We start from the raw sequence: 16,100 nt of genomic DNA, 5'->3' as shown, positions 1-16,100 counted from the left end.
AATAGTCCCCTACAACCTATCTGTTTCCCTCATGGTTCTACACACCTCTATAAGGTCACCCCTCAGTCTCCTACACCCTATCTGTGTCCCTCATGTTTCTACAATCTCTATAAGGTCACTCCTCAGTCTCCTACACCCTATCTGTGTCCCTCAAGGTTGTAGACACCTCTATAAGGTCACCCCTCAGTCTCCTAAAACCTATCTGTGTCCTTCATGGTTCTACACACCTCTATAAGGTCACCACTCAGTATCCTACACCCTATCTGTGTCCCTCATGGATCTACACACCTCTATAAGGTCACCCCCTCAGTCTCCTACACCCTATCTGTGTCCCTCATGGTTCTACACAACTCTATAAGGTCACCCCTCAGTCTCCTACACCCTATCTGTGTCCCTCATTGTTCTAAACACCTCTAGAAGGTCACCGCTCTGTCCCCAACACCCTATCTGTGTCCCTCATGATTCTTCTCTCCTCTCTATGGACACCCCTCAGTCTCCTACACCCTATCTGTGTCCCTCATGGTTCTACACACCTCTATAAGGTCACCCCTCAGTCTCCTACACCCTATTTGTGTCCCTCATGGTTCTACACACCTCTTAAAGTGACCCCTCAGTCTCCTACAGCCTATCTGTGTCCCTCATAGTTCTACACACCTCTATAAGGTCACCCCTCAGTCTCCTACACCCTATCTGTGTCCCTCATGGATCTACACACCTCCATAAGGTCACCCCTCAGTCTGCTACACCCTATATGTGTCCCTCATGGATCTACACACCTCTATAAGGTCACCCCTCAGTCTCCTACACCGTATCTGTTTCCGTCATGGTTCTACAATCTCTATAAGGTCACCCCTCAGTCTCCTACACCCTATCTGTGTCCCTCATTGTTCTAGACACCTCTGTAAGGTCACCTCTCAGTCTCCTACACCCTATCTGTGTCCCTCATGGTTCTACAATCTCTATAAGGTCACCCCTCAGTCTCCTACACCCTATCTGTGTCCCTCATTGTTCTAGACACCTCTGTAAGGTCACCTCTCAGTCTCCTACACCCTATCTGTGTCCCTCATGGTTCTACAATCTCTATAAGGTCACCCCTCAGTCTTCTACACCCTATCTGTGTCCCTCACGGTTCTACACACCTCTATAAGGTCACCCCTCAGTCTCCTACACCCTATCTGTGTCCCTCACGGTTCTACACACCTCTATAAGGTCACCCCTCAGTCTCCTACACCCTATCTGTGTCCCTCATGGATCTACACACCTCCATAAGTCACCCCTCAGTCTGCTACACCCTATATGTGTCCCTCATGGATCTACACACCTCTATAAGGTCACCCCTCAGTCTCCTACACCCTATCTGTGTCCCTCATGGTTCTGAACACCTCTATAAGTTCACCCCTCAGTCTCCTACACCCTATCTGTGTCCCTCATGGTTCTAGACATCTCTATAAGGTCACCGCTCAGTCTCCAACACCCAATCTGTGTCCCTCATGATTCTTCACTCCTCTGTATGGTCACCCCTCTGTCTCCTACACCCTATCTGTGTCCCTCATAGTTCTAAACACCTATATAAGGTCACCTCTCAGTCTCCTACACCCTATCTGTGTCCCTCATGGTTCTACACAACTCTATAAGGTCATCCCTCAGTCTCCTACACACTATCTGTGTCCCTCATGTTTCTACAATTTCTATAAGGTCACCCCTCAGTCTCCTACACCCTATCTGTGTCCCTAATGGTTCTACACAACTCTATATGGTCACCCCTCAGTCTCCTACACCCTATCTGTGTCCCTCATTGTTCTAAACACCTCTAGAAGGTCACCGCTCAGTCCCCAACACCCTATCTGTGTCCCTCATGATTCTTCACTCCTCTCTATGGACACCCCTCAGTCTCCTACACCCTATCTGTGTCCCTCATGGTTCTACACACCTCTATAAGGTCACCCCTCAGTCTCCTACACCCTATCTGTGTCCGTCATAGTTCTTCACACCTCTATAAGGTCACCCCTCAGTCTCCTACACCCTATCTGTGTCCCTCATGGTTCTACACACCTCTATAAGGTCACCCCTCAGTCTCCTACACCCTATTTGTGTCCCTCATGGTTCTACACACCTCTTAAGGTGACCCCTCAGTCTCCTACACCCTATCTGTGTCCCTCATGTTTCTACAATCTCTATAAGGTCACCCCTCAGTCTCCTACACCCTATCTGTGTCCCTCATGGTTGTAGACACCTCTATAAGGTCACCCCTCAGTCTGCTACACCCTATGTGTGTCCTTCATGGTTCTACACACCTCTATAAGGTCACCCCTCAGTCTCCTACACCCTATCTGTGTCCCTCATGGTTCTACACACCTCTATAAGGTCATCCCTCAGTCCCCTACACCCTATCTCTGTCTCTCATTGTTCTACACACCTCTGAAAGTGACCCCTCACTCTCCTACACCCTATCTGTGTCCCTCATGGTTGTAGACACCTCTCTAAGCTCACCCCTCAGTCTGCTTCACCCTATCTCTGTCCCTCATCGTTCTCCACACCTCTATTAAGGGTACCCGTCTGTCTCCTACACCCTATTTGTGTCCCTCATTGTTCTTCACACCTCTGTAAGGTCCCAAATAGTCCCCTACAACCTATCTGTTTCCCTCATGGTTCTACACACCTCTATAAGGTCACCCCTCAGTCTCCTACACCCTATCTGTGTCCCCCATGGTTCTACACACCTCTGTAAAGTCACCCCTCAGTCTGCTACACCCTATCTGTGTCCCTCATGTTTCTACAATCTCTATAAGGTCACCCCTCAGTCTCCTGCACCCTATCTGTGTCCCTCATGTTTCTACAATCTCTATAAGGTCACTCCTCAGTCTCCTACACCCTATCTGTGTCCCTCAAGGTTGTAGACACCTCTATAAGGTCACCCCTCAGTCTCCTAAAACCTATCTGTGTCCTTCATGGTTCTACACACCTCTATAAGGTCACCACTCAGTATCCTACACCCTATCTGTGTCCCTCATGGATCTACACACCTCTATAAGGTCACCCCTCAGTCTCCTACACCCTATCTGTGTCCCTCATGGTTCTACACAACTCTATAAGGTCACCCCTCAGTCTCCTACACCCTATCTGTGTCCCTCATTGTTCTAAACACCTCTAGAAGGTCACCGCTCTGTCCCCAACACCCTATCTGTGTCCCTCATGATTCTTCTCTCCTCTCTATGGACACCCCTCAGTCTCCTACACCCTATCTGTGTCCCTCATGGTTCTACACACCTCTATAAGGTCACCCCTCAGTCTCCTACACCCTATTTGTGTCCCTCATGGTTCTACACACCTCTTAAAGTGACCCCTCAGTCTCCTACAGCCTATCTGTGTCCCTCATAGTTCTACACACCTCTATAAGGTCACCCCTCAGTCTCCTACACCCTATCTGTGTCCCTCATGGATCTACACACCTCCATAAGGTCACCCCTCAGTCTGCTACACCCTATATGTGTCCCTCATGGATCTACACACCTCTATAAGGTCACCCCTCAGTCTCCTACACCGTATCTGTTTCCGTCATGGTTCTACAATCTCTATAAGGTCACCCCTCAGTCTCCTACACCCTATCTGTGTCCCTCATTGTTCTAGACACCTCTGTAAGGTCACCTCTCAGTCTCCTACACCCTATCTGTGTCCCTCATGGTTCTACAATCTCTATAAGGTCACCCCTCAGTCTCCTACACCCTATCTGTGTCCCTCATTGTTCTAGACACCTCTGTAAGGTCACCTCTCAGTCTCCTACACCGTATCTGTGTCCCTCATGGTTCTACAATCTCTATAAGGTCACCCCTCAGTCTTCTACACCCTATCTGTGTCCCTCACGGTTCTACACACCTCTATAAGGTCACCCCTCAGTCTCCTACACCCTATCTGTGTCCCTCACGGTTCTACACACCTCTATAAGGTCACCCCTCAGTCTCCTACACCCTATCTGTGTCCCTCACGGTTCTACACACCTCTATAAGGTCACCCCTCAGTCTCCTACACCCTATCTGTGTCCCTCATGGTTCTACACACCTCTGTAAGGTCACCCCTCAGTCTCCTACACCCTATCTGTGTCCCTCATGGATCTACACACCTCTATAAGGTCACCCCTCAGTCTCCTACACCCTATCTGTGTCCCTCATCGTCTATAATGTCACGCCCCCCCCCCCCCCCCCCATTCTCTTGTGCTCCAAGTTGCAAAGTCCCAACTTCTCTCCGCAATTCCGTCCTGGCCACGTCCTCATGAATCTCCTCTCCGCTCTCTCCAGCTGAATGGCATTTTAACTTATGCAGTCTGACCGAAACGGGACGCGATATGCCAACTGTGGCCTCACCGGCGTATAGCACGCACCAACCTGACGTCTGATCTCCTGCACTAGGTACCCTGGCCGATGGAGGCTGGGGTGCCAAATGCCATCCTCTGTGCCATGTCTGGTGGCCCGGCTGTCAGAGTACCCCAGGGCCCTGTTCCCCAAGTTCACTGCCCAGGGCCCTGCCTCCAAGGGAGGGTACGGTTGCTTCAGAAGTCGGCCATGTATGGTGCAGCAGTTCAGAGGGTCGAATGGCCGGATTCTGCCCTTTCGTCCTGTGGCTCGCATTGTGAACACGCTCCGGACGCGAGCCTCGCTGCCGGTGACGGATTTGGCAGTGAGTCACCGCGGGATTCCCATCCTCTGGACCCCCCCCCCCCCTTCTCATTTCCACTCTGCTCTGTCGCTGTGCCTGGGAGCACGGGCACAGAAACAGTCCATTTGGCCCATCTAGTCCGTGCTGAACCATTTAAGCTGCCTCCTCCCATCCGCCCGCACCGGGACCACAGCACTCCACACCCCTCCCGTCCACATACCTATCCAAATCCCTGTCAGCTGTTGAAATCAAACCTGTATCCACCAGTTCCGCTGGCCGCACGATCTACGCTCACTCCCACCCCCCCACCCCCCAGTGAAGTTCCCCCGTTAGCGTTACTAGCTCCAGGGGAGTTTGTAACACCGTAAGACGCAGGAGCAGATTTGGAAGCATTCAGCCCATCGATTATTATCTCTGCCCCCTCCCCCATTCTCCTGCCTTCTCCCTGTCACCTTCCATGCCCTGACTAATCAAGAAAGTATCAGCCTCGGCTTCCATTATCCCCAATGACTCGGCTGTGAATTCCACAGATTCACCAACCCCGGCTCAAAAAAATTTCTTTTCAATTCTGTGTTAAAGGGTTCACCTTGTATTCTGAGGCTGTGCTCTCTGGTCCTAGACTCCTCCACGATAGGAAACATCCTCTCCACATCCACTCTATCTGTGTCCTCTGGTCCTAGACTCCTCCACGATATGAAACATCCTCTCCACATCCACTCTATCTGTGTCTTCTGGTCCTAGACACCCCACTGTAGGAAACATCCTCTCCACATCCACTCTATCTGTGTCCTCTGGTCCTAGACTCCCCCACTATAGGAAATATCCTCTCCACATCCACTCTATCTGTGTCCTCTGGTCCTAGTCTCTCCCACTATAGGAAACATCCTCTCCACATCCACTCCATCTGTGTCTTCTGGTCCTAGACTCCCCCACTATAGGAAATATCCTCTCCACATCCACTCTATCTGTGTCCTCTGCTCCTAGACTCCCCCACTATAGGAAACTTCCTCTCCCCATCCACTCTATCTGTGTCCTCTGCTCCTAGACTCCCCCACTATAGGAAACATCCTCTCCACACCCACTCTATCCGTGTCCTCTGGTCCTAGACTCCCCCACTATAGGAAACATCCTCTCCACACCCACTCTATCCGTGTCCTCTGGTCCTAGACTCCCCCACTATAGGAAACATCCTCTCCACATCCACTCTATCTGTGTCCTCTGGTCCTAGACTCCCCCACTATAGGAAACATCCTCTCCACACCCACTCTATCCGTGTCCTCTGGTCCTAGACTCCCCCACTATAGGAAACATCCTCTCCACATCCACTCTATCTGTGTCCTCTGGTCCTAGACTCCCCCACTATAGGAAACATCCTCTCCACACCCACTCTATCCGTGTCCTCTGGTCCTAGACTCTCCCACTATAGGAAACATCCTCTCCACATCCACTCTATCTGTGTCCTCTGGTCCTAGACTCCCCCCACCATGGGAAACATCCTCTCCACATCCACTCTATCTGTGTCCTCTGGTCCTAGACTCCCCCAGTATAGGAAACATCCTCTCCACATCCACTCTATCTAGACCTTTCACTAGTTGACAGGTTTGAGTGAGAATCCCTCCTCATTCTTCTGAACTCCAGTGAGAAACACTGAATCGTGTTAACCCTTTCATTCCGGGTGGATCCTCCTGAACCTGCTCTGGACAGTCTCAAGGCCAGCACATGGGTTCTCAGATAAAGGATCTCCGTGTTCCTGGTGTGGTCTGACGAAAGCCTCTGCATCGCGTCCTGCTTGAACGTGATGTTCTGAGTACCAGGCGTTCTGCAGGTTGAGCAACACCCACAAAATGTTGAAACATTTGGCTGCCTGCGGCCCGAAGCGTCGACTGTTTACTCATTTCCTACCCTCATGAGACGTGCTGTCTAATTCGAGGGGTGAACGATGAGGTCGAGGGGTTTGTCCAGAATCTCTTGGCGCTCTGTTTTCCCACCTCTTCCCCTCACCAGCCTATCACCTTCCTCTCTGCCCCTCCTTCTTCCCTTTCTCCCATGGTCCACTCTCCCCTCCTATCAGATCCTTCCTTCTTCAGCCTTTTACCTCTTCCACCTATCAGCTCCCAGCTTCTTGCCTCATCCCCTCTCCCAAACCCACCTGGCTTCACCTATCAGCTCCCAGCTTCATCCCCTCTCCCAAACCCACCTGGCTTCACCCATCAGCTCCCAGCTTCTTGCTTCATCCCCTCTCCCAAACCCACCTGGCTTCACCTATCAGCTCCCAGCTTCATCCCCTCTCCCAAACCCACCTGGTTTCACCTATCAGCTCCCAGCTTCATCCCCTCTCCCAAACCCACCTGGCTTCACCTATCAGCTCCCAGCTTCATCCCCTCTCCCAAACCCACCTGGTTTCACCTATCAGCTCCCAGCTTCATCCCCTCTCCCAAACCCACCTGGTTTCACCTATCAGCTCCCAGCTTCATCCCCTCTCCCAAACCCACCTGGCTTCACCTATCAGCTCCCAGCTTCATCCCCTCTCCCAAACCCACCTGGTTTCACCTATCAGCTCCCAGCTTCATCCCCTCTCCCAAACCCTCCTGGCTTCACCTATCAGCTCCCAGCTTCATCCCCTCTCCCAAACCCACCTGGTTTCACCTATCAGCTCCCAGCTTCATCCCCTCTCCCAAACCCTCCTGGCTTCACCTATCAGCTCCCAGCTTCATCCCCTCTCCCAAACCCACCTGGCTTCACCTATCACCTTCCAGCTTCATCCCCTCTCCCAAACCCACCTGGCTTCACCTATCAGCTCCCAGCTTCATCCCCTCTCCCAAACCCACCTGGCTTCACCTATCAGCTCCCAGCTTCATCCCCTCTCCCAAACCCTCCTGGCTTCACCTATCACCTTCCAGCTTCATCCCCCTCTCCCAAACCCACCTGGCTTCACCTATCAGCTCCCAGCTTCATCCCCTCTCCCAAACCCTCCTGGCTTCACCTATCACCTTCCAGCTTCATCCCCTCTCCCAAACCCACCTGGCTTCACCTATCAGCTCCCAGCTTCATCCCCCCTCCCAAACCCACCTGGCTTCACCTATCAGCTCCCAGCTTCTTGCCTCATCCCCTCTCCCAAACCCTTCTGGCTTCACCTATCACCTTCCAGCTTGTCCCCGCCCCCCCCCCGCCTCCGTATTCCAGCATCTTTCCCCCCTCCCTTTCCAGCCCTGATGAAGGGTCTTGGCCCGAAACGTCGACTGTTCATTCATCTCCAAAGATTCTCTCCTGGCCTGCTGAGTTCCTCCAGCATTTCGTGTAACGCTCTGGCAACTCCCTTCAGAGTTCTGAATGGTCCGAGAAAAGAACAGCACAGAAGCAGGCCCTGCCTGCCCTTCAGCCCATCTAATCTGTGCTGAACCACCTGCTCCCATCGACCAGCACCAGGACCGCAGCCCTGCCATCCACGGACCAATCCAAACATTGAAATCGGAGCTCACATGCAGCCCTTGTGTTCCACACTCTCCCCATCCTCCCCTCTTAATCCCCCTTAAACTTTTCACCTTTCACCCTTAACCCGTGACCTCTAGTTGTCGCCCCACCCAACCTCAGTGGAAAAGGCCTGCTTGCATTTACCCGATCTATGCCCTTGATAATTTTGTCTTCCTCTATCAAATCTCCTCTGTCTTTTATGTTCCAGGGAATAAAGTCCGCACCTGTTCGATCTTTCCCTATAACTCGGGTCCTCCAGACCTGGCAACATCCTTGTAAATTCTCTCTGTGCTCTTTCAAACTTGTTGACATCTTTCCTGTAGGTCGGTGACCCAGACTGCACACAACACTCCAAAGTAAGCCTCATTATTCTGCTTTCATACTTCACTGTTCTGTAGTGAATGTTTTGCCTGTGCCACTGCCACAGTGAACAAACAGATCGGTATCGGAGGTCCCGAAGCAGGGTCTCGGCCTCTGGCCGTTTATTCCTCTCCGTGGGTGCCCCCTGACCGGCGGAGGTCCTCCGGTGTTTTGTGTGCGTCCATCAGAATTAAGTTTATCATCACCGACGTTAGGCGCGTCCGTACAGCTGGGGTGCCGAAGACTTTGGCACGGCACTGAATTTGTCGACATGGAGCGGAGAGCGAGGATGTAAGTCTGGCAGGAACAAAGGATGTTGGGAGTGGTGGGGGTGGAGCGCTGTGGGGAGAGAAGGAGTGCCGGGGCGGGTGCAGACACACCCAGCCCTGAGACACCAGGCAAGGTCATTTGATTCTGAACAATTGGTTCATTGATCATTACAGAACGTCCCTCTGGTGCTTCCCGCTCCCTCCCCGCTCCCCGACCATGATTCCCCTCTCCCTGCCCCCTTCCCACTCTCGGTCCGCAGTAGAGACCCAGATCAGAATCAGGTTTATCATCACTCACAAGTGTGGTGAAATTTGCGTTTTTACTGTGGCAGCCCTTTGTCTCGGGCTCCCTGGGCAGAAGTACGTGCCTCAGCCTCGTGCACAGTACCCCAGCTGGTGAGGCGTGTTGCTTTGCAAGAGCACTACACTGAAATGTGCCGTAAATTATTCTATTTTAAAAAGCAGTGCCGAAACAGTGAGATAGTGGCACGGGTCCGGTGCCCGTACAGAAATCCGGCGGTGGGAGCCGTTTCGGAAACGTTGAGTGTGTGTCTTCAGACACCTGTACCTCCTCCCCGGTGGTGGTTCAGGCTAAAAGTTATCAGAGTACGTGTAGATTCATTTTCCCGCGGGCATACTCAACAAATCTATAGAATAGTAACAGGATCAATGAAAAACAGCCCAGCTTGGGTGGCGAAGAGAACCAACTGCAGATACAAATAGAAATAATAATAACAATGAATAAATAGGCGATAAATATCGAGAACGTGAGATGAAGAGTCCTTGTAAGTGAGCCCATAGTTTGTGGGAACAGTTCAGTGTTGGGGTGAGTGGAGTTACCCTCTCTGGTTCAGGAGTCGATGGTTGAGGGATAATAACTTCCTGAACCTGGTGGTGTGGGACCTGATGGTTGAGGGGTAATAACTGTCCCTGAACCTGGTGGTGTGGGACCTGAGGCTCCTTTACCTCCTTCCCCGACGGAATCAGTTCAGAGTTGAGGTTATCCTCACTGGTTCAGGAGCCTGATGGTTGAGGGGTAATAACTGTTCCTGAACCTGGTGGTGTGAGTCCTGATGGTTGAGGGGTAATAAACTGTCCCTGAACCTGGTGGTGTGGGACCTGATGGTTGAGGGGTAATAACTGTTCCTGAACCTGGTGGTGTGAGTCCTGATGGTTGAGGGGTAATAACTGTTCCTGAACCTGGTGGTGTGGGACCTGATGGCTGGAGGGTGATAACTGTTCCTGAACCTGGTGGTGCGGGACCTGATGGCTGAGGGGTGATAACTGTTCCTGAACCTGATGGTGTGGGACCTGATGGTTGAGGGGTGATAACTGTCCCTGAACCTGGTGGTGTGGGACCTGATGGCTGAGGGGTAATAACTGTTTCTGAACCTGGTGGTGCGAGCCCTGAGGCTCCTGTACCTCCTTCCCGATGGCAGCAGAGAGACGAGTGCGTGCCCTGGGTGCTGGGGGAGTCCCTGGTGATGGATGCTGTTTTCCCGTGACAACGTTTCATGTCGCTGTGCTCAGAAGTTGGGCGGGCTTTACCCGTGATGGACCGGGCCCGCCGCTCCGCGACTCCTTGTGGGAATTCCGTATTGAGAAGGGGGCAAGTCCTGGGTGGTGTGGCTTCTGAGAGGTGGGCGCTGCCTCCTTTCGGGGGTGCCCTCGGTCCTGGGGAGACACGTGCCCGTGATGGAGCTGGCTGCAGCTTTTCCGGTTGCCGCGGCCCCTCTGCCCCAGACGGTGATGCAGCCAGCCAGAACGCTCCGTGAAGGATTTCGTGGCAGACCAGATCCCCTCAAACCCCTAACTGGCCCAGGATAGATGCTGGGGAAACCCCCCACCGGTACCATGAGTCAGCCCCCCCCTCACTCGCTGTCTGTCCGTGGCAATAGAGGGCCTTGTGGTGAGGGTTTGTGGAGAGAGGGGACTGATCAGGCCTTGGCTTCATTTTCCTCAGGGCAGCCGAGATAACATGAGCATCGAGCTGGTCTGCTTCGAAAATGCACCCAGACCCTCGGAGGAGGCGAAGCGGAGGGAAGCCGAGCTCGACGCCTACCTGGAGGCCCGGGTCAAAGGTCAGGAACTCAGGCCCCTGGGCCCTCTACAGCCCCTCCCTCCCCCGACGTCCTGTCCTGTTCACCCCCCCCCCCCCGGCTACTCGACTATGGCTGGGTTTAGATGTGTCTGTTGGCCTCGGGACCCCGGACCAGCGAGAGGATGGTGTAGATTTTCAAGCTGCTGTCTCTCAGCACCAGAAACCTGGGGTTGATCCTCCGATGCACTCCTCGTTTCCCCTCCCCCCCGCTCTGCTCTGCCCCTCTCCTCTGCCCCCCTTCTGCTATCCCCTCCCCTCTCTGCTCTGCCCCTCTCCCTCTCTCCTCAGCCCTCCACCCCTCTCCTCTGCCCTCCCCCTTCTGCTATCCTCTCCACTCTGCCCCGTCCACCTCCTCTCCGCTCTGCCCCGTCCACCTCCTCTCCGCTCTGCCCCGTCCACCTCCTCTCCGCTCTGCCCCGTCACCCTCCTCTCCGCTCTGCCCCGTCCACCTCCTCTCCGCTTCTGCCCCCGTCCACCTCCTCTCCGCTCTGCCCCGTCCACCCTCCCTCTCCGCTCTGCCCCGTCACCCTCCTCTCCGCTCTGCCCCGTCCCCCTCTTCTCCGCTCTGCCCCCCCTCCCCCCTCCTCTCCACTCTGCCCCGTCACCTCCTCTCCGCTCTGCCCCCGTCACCCTCCTCTCCGCTCTGCCCCGTCCACCTCCTCTCCGCTCTGCCCCGTCCACCTCCTCTCCGCTCTGCCCCGTCCACCTCCTCTCCGCTCTGCCCCCGTCACCCTCCTCTCCGCTCTGCCCCTCCCCCTCCTCTCCGCTCTGCCCCGTCACCCTCCTCTCCGCTCTGCCCCGTCACCCTCCTCTCCGCTCTGCCCCGTCCACCTCCTCTCCGCTCTGCCCCCTCCCCCCTCCTCTCCGCTCTGCCCCGTCACCCTCCTCTCCGCTCTGCCCCCTCCCCCTCCTCTCCGCTCTGCCCCCGTCACCCTCCTCTCCGCTCTGCCCCGTCCACCTCCTCTCCGCTCTGCCCCGTCCACCTCCTCTCCGCTCTGCCCCGTCACCCTCCTCTCCGCTCTGCCCCGTCCCCCTCTTCTCCGCTCTGCCCCCTCCCCCCTCCTCTCCACTCTGCCCCGTCACCCTCCTCTCCGCTCTGCCCCGTCACCTTCCTCTCCGCTCTGCCCCCCCTCCCCCCTCCTCCCTCCTCTCTCCGCTCTGCCCCCTCCCCCCTCCTCCCTCCTCTCCGCTCTGCACCCGTCACCCTCCTCTCCGCTCTGCCCCCTCCCCCCTCCTCTCCACTCTGTCCCCTCCCCCCTCCTCTCCGCTCTGCCCCGTCCACCTCCTCTCCGCTCTGCCCCCTCCCCCCTCCTCTCCGCTCTGCCCCCTCCCCCCCTCCTCTCCGCTCTGCCCCGTCCACCTCCTCTCCGCTCTGCCCCCTCCCCCCTCCTCTCCGCTCTGCCCCCTCCCCCCTCCTCTCCCCGCTCTGCCCCGTCACCCTCCTCTCCGCTCTGCCCCGTTCCACCTCCTCTCCGCTCTGCCCCGTCACCCTCCTCTCCGCTCTGCCCCCTCCCCCCTCCTCCCTCCTCCCTCCTCTCCGCTCTGCCCCCCTCCCCCCTCCTCCCTCCTCTCCGCTCTGCCCCCTCCCCCCTCCTCTCCGCTCTGCCCCGTCACCCCTCCTCTCCGCTCTGCCCCCCTCCCCCCTCCTCCCTCCTCTCCGCTCTGCCCCCTCCCCCCTCCTCCCTCCTCTCCGCTCTGCCCCCTCCCCCCCTCCTCCCTCCTCTCCGCTCTGCCCCGTCACCCTCCTCTCCGCTCTGCCCCCTCCCCCTCCTCCCTCCTCTCCGCTCTGCCCCCTCCCCCCCTCCTCCCTCCTCTCCGCTCTGCCCCCTCCCCCCTCCCCCCTCCTCTCCGCTCTGCCCCCTCCCCCCTCCTCTCCGCTCTGCCCCCTCCCCCCTCCTCTCCGCTCTGCCCCCTCCCCCCTCCTCCCTCCTCTCCGCTCTGCCCCCTCCCCCCTCCTCCCTCCTCTCCGCTCTGCCCCCTCCTCCCTCCTCTCCGCTCTGCCCCCTCCCCCCTCCTCCCTCCTCTCCCCTCCCCCCTCCTCTCCGCTCTGCCCCCCTCCCCCCTCCTCTCCGCTCTGCCCCCTCCCCCCTCTGCTCTCACTCTCTCTGACCCTCCCCTCCGGCCCTCACTCCCCCCTCTCCCCGCCCATCACCCCTTCTCCAGTTGCCTCCCACAGCCCGACACCATGTGGTTTTGCTGGGTTATTAAATCGCCCGCTGGGGTTGAGGGTGAGGAGTGGAATCTGAGGTGGTGAGAACGGGCGTTGAGGGTCGGCAGGGGTCTGATGGGCTGATGGGCCTGTTCATGTGACCCCCCACCCCTAGCTGGGGGCTGCGGTGAAGCCCGGGAGGGGCCGTCACCGTCTCGGAGCGGGGAAGCTGGGACGTTCGGCCCATCGAGCCATGCTGGCCAAGAGGCCCCACGCCTGTCCCGTGATGGGTGGGTCCCAGAGCGATGGGCCAGATCCAACCCACCGCCCTCGCGGAGGGATTCCCCCCCCCCCCCCCCCCCCCCGGGGCCTGCCGTTCCAGTCTGGAATCGCCGTGGCGTCTCACTGGTAGACGTGTGGCTGTGACAATCCGGGGGAGGTCAGAGTGTGGCTCCCCGCGGTCTGACGGGGGTGCGGGGGGGGATCAATGAGGGGTGCGCGGGATTCTCTGCGCCGTGACGCGCCTCCCGAGTGCTCTTTCCTGTTCTCTCTCCCCCTCCCCGCAGAGCTGGTGACCAATGCTGGGCCGGAGGGGCCGCCGGGAATGCTGGACGTGATGCACACCATGCTCATGGAGAATATTTCCAACCTGCCCCCAGGAGGGGGGCTCACCAGCAAGTAAGCAAGTGCCTTGACCCCCTTTACCCCCTCCCCGACCCTCGTCTGCCCCTCTCGCACTCTTCTCCCAGCCTGTCCCCCTCTCTCACCCTCATTCCCCTTGGCCCCTCACTCCCAATCTCTCTCGGTCTCCCTACCTCCGCTGCTGTCGGGCCTCTCACCCCCCCATCCTCTTTACCCCTCCCCAACCCTCGTCTGCCCCTCTCGCACTCTTCTCCCAGCCCCGTCCCCCTCTCTCACCCTCATTCCCCTTGGCCCCTCACTCCCCGTCTCCCTCGGTCTCCCTACCTCCGCTGCTGTCGGGCCTCTCACCCCCCCCATCCTCTTTACCCCTCCCCGACTCTCGTCTGCCCCTCTCGCACTCTTCTCCCAGCCCCGTCCCCCTCTCTCACCCTCATTCCCCTTGGCCCCTCACTTCCCCATCTCCCTCGGTCTCCCTACCTCCGCTGCTGTCGGGCCTCTTACCCCCTCCCCCCACGACGTTGCGTTGCCCCCGAGTCCTGGGCAGAGGTGTGTTGAGGTGCGGAGGAAGGCTGGTCACCTCGCGGGCGCAGTTCCTCCCGGGTTCGTGTTCCTCAGAGGGTAAGACACAAGTCCCTGGTCGTGCAGGAGGCTGATCTGCTGTTTAGGTGCGGGGGGTGGGGGCTTGTGCAAAGCCAGGTGGTCGAAGGGAAGTGAACCGGGTGGTGTGGGACTTGAGGCCCCTGTACCCCCTGCCCGATGGGACGATGGCACGGCCCTGCGTGGCGGGGATCTTTGATGGGTGTCGAGTTCTGGAGGCTGCCGACGGTGGAGAGGGATACACGGGCCTGAGGCCACCGCCTCCTGCGCGTTGGAAAGGCTGTCCCGGCCTGTGATGGGACCAGTTGGCACACCTTCAACAGTGTTGGTTTACCCTGTCGCAGACACAGTGAGAGGCTTGTCCGTACGCTGCCCGTACGGATCGGAGGTAGAACAGGGTCGAGCGGTCAGAGAACGCAGACTGGGACGTTACAGTTACAGAGGAAGTGCGGTTCAGGGAGACGATAGGGCGCAGGGGCCGCGGCGAGGTGGATTGTGGGGACGGGAGTCCGATAGCGTCGGGGTAGAAGCTGTCCTTGAGCCGTTGGGACGAGCTTTCGGGCTTCTGTAGCTTCTGCCCGACGGGAGGGGGGAGAAGGGAGAACGTCTGGGGTGGGTGGGGGGTCTTTGATTACGACGGCTGCTTTACTGAAGCAGTGTGGAGTGCAGACAGAGTTCTGGGGGGGGGGTGGCGGGCAGTACTCAGCCCTGTTAAATCTTGCGCTGGCCCCTTCTGTATTTAACCCTTCGTGCTGTAACCGGGAAAATCCTTCACTTCCTGCTCTTCCAGGCGAAGCATCATTGAGTCTGTGTACAACCAGTTGGTCCCGGAGCAGGCCGATCAGGTAAAACAAAAACTAACAACAGCCGATTACCGCTGTCGCGTACCGTTCCGCTCAGCCTCCGCATGTACAGAGGCAAATTCAGAGTGAATCAATTCACGGGCACATTCACTATTTGCTTGCGAGGGAATCCTGTCTTCACACAAGTATCGTCTGGAAAATTGCTAGTAATCTTGTTTCTCAAGCAAAAGCACTTTTATACTTTTTACAGAGAGCAGTAATTAGTTTGACCCATTCCCCTGTTGTCTTCACCGTCATCTGGTTCTGAGATTTGTTCCTTAGCGGCCCTGTGGTCAAAACACAGCTTCCGATCATAAAATACACACAGGCCCTTGTAAGCCTCCATCCGAATCAACAGAGCACCTTGGGATTTCATGGGTTCCGTTTTGTCACATTACATTTTACAAAAGTTACAAATTCTTGAAGACCTCGGGGTCTGAGATACATTTCCACAGTGTCTGTGCTATACAGAGAAGTACAGCACCGAAATAGGACCTTTGACCCATCTAGTCTATCCCAAAGCCATTTAAACTGCCTCCTCCACCAGGACCATGGCCCTCCATACCCCTCCCATCCACGTACCAATCCAAACTTTGCTTAAATGTTGAAATCGAGCCCACATGCACCACTTGCGCTGGCAGCTCATTTCACACTGTCACCTCCCTCCCGAGTAAAGAAATTTCCCCTCGTGTTCCTCTTAAACTTCTCACTTTCACCCTTAACCCATGACCTCTAGCTCTACGCCCAACCAACCTTAATGGAAAAAGCCTACTTGCATTTGCCCTATCTATACCCCTCATAACATTGTCTACCTCCATCAAATCTCCTCTCAATCTTCCATGTCTTGAAGAGTAAAGTCCTCACCTTTCCTTATAGGCGAGGACTGAAATAGGAAAACCTTTCCCTATAACTCAGGTCCTCCCAGCATGGCAACATCTTTGTAAATTTTCTCTGTACTCTTTCAACCTTATTTACATCTCTCCTGTAGGTCGGTGACCAAAACTGCACACAATACTCCA

General features: G+C 56.3%; 1 protein-coding gene across 1 annotated transcript in view; it reads left to right on the top strand.

Annotated features, from left to right (window-relative positions):
- LOC140717719 (protein phosphatase 1B-like) overlaps nucleotides 1-16,083 on the top strand; it is a 218,580-nt gene extending 202,497 nt beyond the window's left edge. The window contains exons 4-6 of the mRNA XM_073031397.1: nucleotides 10,714-10,831; nucleotides 13,567-13,678; nucleotides 15,030-16,083. Coding sequence (XP_072887498.1) covers nucleotides 10,714-10,831; nucleotides 13,567-13,678; nucleotides 15,030-15,171 — 372 coding nt within the window. The 3' untranslated portion in view covers nucleotides 15,172-16,083. The remainder of the gene's footprint in view (nucleotides 1-10,713; nucleotides 10,832-13,566; nucleotides 13,679-15,029) is intronic.
- The last annotated feature ends 17 nt before the right edge of the window (nucleotides 16,084-16,100 follow it).

This window comes from Hemitrygon akajei, chromosome 28 (genome assembly GCF_048418815.1).
Source record: "Hemitrygon akajei chromosome 28, sHemAka1.3, whole genome shotgun sequence".
NCBI lineage: Eukaryota > Metazoa > Chordata > Chondrichthyes > Myliobatiformes > Dasyatidae > Hemitrygon > Hemitrygon akajei.
Note: the sequence above shows the minus strand (reverse complement) of the source record. Positions and strands in the feature narration are given on the sequence as shown.